Source organism: Sinocyclocheilus anshuiensis, unplaced genomic scaffold (assembly GCF_001515605.1).
Source record: "Sinocyclocheilus anshuiensis isolate Anshui unplaced genomic scaffold, SAMN03320099.WGS_v1.1 scaffold1779, whole genome shotgun sequence".
NCBI classification, from domain to species: Eukaryota; Metazoa; Chordata; class Actinopteri; order Cypriniformes; family Cyprinidae; genus Sinocyclocheilus; species Sinocyclocheilus anshuiensis.
In genome coordinates this window covers 54,017-58,802 of record NW_015552677.1, presented here as the reverse complement: position 1 = coordinate 58,802, position 4,786 = coordinate 54,017, and the positions used below count along the sequence as shown (strand labels likewise).

General features: G+C 37.1%; 1 protein-coding gene across 1 annotated transcript in view; it reads right to left on the bottom strand.

The window, feature by feature from the left end:
- Positions 1-4,786, bottom strand: part of LOC107667487 (uncharacterized) — a 50,311-nt gene that overhangs the window by 42,252 nt on the left and 3,273 nt on the right. The window contains exons 3-4 of the mRNA XM_016459160.1: positions 622-951; positions 134-454 (exon numbers count right to left, since the gene is read on the bottom strand). Of these exons, the coding sequence (XP_016314646.1) occupies positions 134-454; positions 622-951 (651 nt within the window). The remainder of the gene's footprint in view (positions 1-133; positions 455-621; positions 952-4,786) is intronic.

Below are 4,786 nucleotides of genomic sequence, written 5' to 3'. Positions count from 1 at the left end.
ATATATATGTGTATACTAAAGCAGGGGTTCTCCACTTTTGGTGGTACCACTAATGAAATGAACTTCATCAATATGACAAGAACAAAGTGCAAATGTTTGTCATTACATTGAAAGACTAACTATAAAGCCTCACCCGTGACAAAAAGAAAGAATCGCTGTGAGCTCTCATGGCCTCTGATCTGTACTTCATAAAGTCCAGCGTGTTCAGTTCTGGTGTTTGTGATGGTCAGAGATCCGGTCTGATTCAGCTGCAGTCGATCTTTGAATCTCTCATCAGCATCATTTAATGAGGTCTCTTTAGTCTCTACATCGAGTTTAGCCAGGAGGATGCCTTTATCTCCAAACCTCCACACTATCAGATCATCTGTGTGCATTTCAGCATCAGTGTGTAGCGTGACAGAATCTCCTTCCATCACTGACAATGATTTCATTCCATCCGTCTCATTAACAATACCTGGAAAAGAATCAGATCATATTTGTGATTGAGTGGAATGCACTGAGGTTGGAAGTGGGACATATCAACTTAAATCAAGATATTTCCACCACAGACTTCGTCTGTAATGTAATTCATTAGATTTACAATGATCTAACAGTCATCTAAACAAGACTTGAGATACCCACCAAAGACAGTAACACTAAATATTTTGGTCGTAGTCTTTTCTCTAGAGATAGTTAGTTTATATTGTCCAGAGTGTGTGATCCTTGTATTTCTAATAGTGAGAGAGCCAGTTTTTTGATCCACTTGCAATCTGCCTCTGAATCCCACATCATCGGTGACAAAAAATGAGGTCAAATCGTTCTTTCTTGTTATTTGAGATATGACAAATCCTTTAGGTCCAAACACCCACAGTAACGTATCATCGTTCTTTATTTCACTAACATCAGTGTGTAGAGTGACGGAATCTCCTTCCATCACTGACACTGACCCTGTTTCATCTGCACCAGACACACCTGCAGAATATAAAAGAACAGTTACAGATATAGATTAAACTCACTAATACCACATTAGTAAGCGGATTCAACTGAAAACAGTGTGTGAGACAGATATGGCATTGCATTACTGTACTGATTATGTAAGGGAAAAATGTGAAACCCAATCATAAACGATGATTTAGACGCTCATCTACTTGCCTGTATATGCATCATCAATGTGTATACTGAATTTTTATCCAGTATCACCGTCTTTTTGCATTAATAAGCTTTAGGCTACGTTTCTCTCGCTGAGGTGGATACGAGATGAGGATGTGCGCGTGAACGTAAATACTTCCCTAATTTTCCAGCATTTTTTCAGATGCGATTTCCCATGAAGCACTTATTAAAACGTGTACCATATTATCTATAAATGCTGTATGGTTATTAGACGCGTTGTTACTTCCCGCATTTGTCAAACAGCTGTGAAAACTGAAAGATTCATATAGCCTACAACTTACCTTCCATAAATAATAATAAAAGAGAGAGCAATAACGTGTTCTGCATGTTGTTATAGAGCTGTGTCCGAATGTAATAAAGATGATCAGTAGAGACTGTTTCTATTCTTCTGTTTCAATGGGTCTCCGTTATGTTCTTCATTGCTGAGCAGCGCCCATATACTACCAAATGAAGTGTGAATAACTCACAAAATACTCTCTAAACTCGAAACGTTACAGACGTTACTCCAGACTTTATTCCAACTGAGAATCACGGCTTTTCTCAAATATTATTCGCTTAAAGGGGACACGGTAAATTTATCCTTAAAAGAAAATCTGTGACGAGCAGAACACACAGGGACGCGTGGTAAACTCAGAGTGGGCGTGTCAGCAGCGTGTTGAAGCTTGTAGCCTCGTATCTTCATCAATCTCTAATGATATTTTTTATTTACAGAGTCATGAGAAATATAGTTTGTAAGTACAGTCTTAAATACATTCTACATGTCTGACAAATTTAATTATATGCAGTCGTGTTTGTTAAATATGCATGGTTACCAATAAAATAGCTAAATAATTATAGAAACGTTTATGTTTTTTTTTAATTATTTTTATTAAGTATTTATGTAGCCTACATATTCACTGTCAACGACCTTTTTTGGGGGGGGGGTCCATGCTTTTGTTTTGTTCACCCTGTGTTTGTGGTGTCTGGTTGGTAAGTTAAAAATGTGTTTTATGACTACTAAAGTCTTGTTAGCTATTATTCATTTGTGGGCTTAAGTCATTTATTTGAAGGACTTCTGTTTTATAACACTGATCATTAATTACACAAATTGAAATCAATGTTATAATGTTCAACATGACATGCATTTAGCTCATTTAAGGTCATTTTGACAGTATAAAATTAAATTTGTCATGAACCAGTATAAAAATTAAATTAGTCAATGAACCAGTCAGGTCAGCTCAATAAGATTAAAGCCGTCTGATCCACAGATAATTGTTTTATTCTGTTTGCACATCTGCCTGTTGAACTGTTTGTCCCATCTTTTATTTTGCATCTTTAGTGTTTCTACTGCTGTCTTGAACTTTTTCCATTTCAAATCTAATCCCAGTTTAAAGTTCACTGCAAACCATTCATTCATATTAGTAGAAAATGTCCACATAATACAGACCTAAACTGTAATTTAATTTGGTCATTAAATAACATTATCTTTTTGGGGGGCCTTAGTCTGTGACAAAACATGTTCCTGATTGTTCTCCAGGTGTGTTTGGTGTTGATACAGAAGAAGTGAAGACAATATCAGTGATGAAGGGAGAGTCTATCACTCTAAACACTGATGTTACTGAAGTACAGAAATATTTGTTAATACAGTGGAAGTTTAGAAGCACTCGAATAGCTGAAGTCAACAGACTCACAGAAACAAACTCGACGTATGATGGTCCTGATGGGAGATTTAGAGACAGACTGAAGCTCGATAAGACTGGATCTCTCACTATCACAAACACCAGCACCACAGACTCTGGACTTTATCAACTAAACATTGTGAACCAAGAGACCAGCTACATGAGTTACAATCTTACTGTCTATGGTAAGAGAATCACAGTATAATTTGCCCTTATGTTGAATTATATCTTTGGCATTGTGATATTTTAAAATGTCCTATTAATTTCAAAATTCCTTTATGATGTCAATGGCTTTAATTCCATTTGGGGGAAAAAAATAGTTAAAAATTAAAATCTGCACTAGTCACAGATATAAACACAAAAAAACACATCAGGGCTGCACAATTATTGTTACATAATTTAAATTACAATTACAGCTGCTCTGATTAAGAAACTGAATTAAACTACTAAATGAAGTTAAAGCAGTCTGATCCACAGATGAGTGTTTTATGTTTCACTTCTGTTGGCACATGATAGTGAATGTTGAAGAAAACTCACACTGAACTCGTGACCTTTCATTGTTATTCATCTTTTATAAGATTTAAAGTCTTAAAATCATTCAACATTTATATAAAAGAAAACGTCTGCAATACCGATTTAAATAGTTAAACTTTTAAAATAAAATTCATGACACCTTGTGTTTTTTTTTTCATTCATTTCATTTTTTCATTTTTTTTCTTTTCTTCATTCTTTCATTCAAATGCAAAAATGTGTTTATTTGTGAATGGCCCCATAGTCTGTGACAAAAAATGTTTCAGTTTGTTCTCTAGATGTGGCACGTGAAATTAAGTCAGTATCAGTGATGGAGGGAGATTCGTTTACTCTACACTCTGATGTTACTGAAACACAGAAATATTTGTTGGTACAGTGGATGTTTGAACACACTCAAATAGCTGAAGCCAACATGCAGACTAGCTCTACATATGATGGGAGATTCAGAGACAGATTAAACCTGGATCCGACCGGATCTCTGACCATCACAAACACCAGAACCACAGACTCTGGACTTTATCAACTAACAACTGTCAGCAGAGAAACCAGCTACATGAATTATAATGTTACTGTCTTTGGTGAGCAGAAAATTACAGCATAATTTGCCCTTCGTCTGAATTATATCTTTGTCATTGTAATATTTTAAAATGGTTCTTTTCAATATTCCTTAAATCCATATTTTATTATATTGATGGGTTTAATTCCATTTAAAATGACATCACTGCAAAGTTCCCTTTCATGGGAACTTCGAACTGCGTCCTCTAGGGGTCGCTATGGGGAACGCCTCGTCGTGACCCGTGTCTGAAGCATACATTGAAAAAACACCAACTCGTTGGCCGGCAACAGCCATGACGTCACTACCGGTGCGACTATAGTATAAATAGGCGCCGGGAGCACACATCATTCTCTTCTTCGTCTTCATTGACTGTTTTGTTTGAAGCGTGCATTTCTGTGGTAAGAGCGATCTCTATTCATCTCATTATGGCGAGCACTAGCAAAGCATTTAAGGATGTGTGCATCCGTGTTGACGTTGTTTAACATCTGATGACACACACGATCTATGCGTTATTTGTTTGGGCGAAGAGCACGCACACGATGCCTCCGAGGGGGCAATCGGCGTGCACGAGAGTATGCTGAGTATGCACGAGAATGCTGAGGCTCCCTCACCTTTGAGGGTTGTATTTGAGCTTGTCTCTCCCGTTTGGCTGTGAACAGATGCTTGGAAAACTCTAAAATCCAAATAATATGGTAAGTGCACATGTTAAGCTTTGTAAGCATCGCTCCCCTCACCAGTGAGGGTTATTGTGAGTATGGTGTTTCTTTCGAGCGTTAATCGTCTCTGAGAAGTTGGATTCCTCGCTCCATGGGCTGTCCTTGTGGTTGTATTGAGCAGTGCTCCCCATTTTTTTTTTTTTTTTATCAAAGGGTTACCTGGAATGAGCAACGCT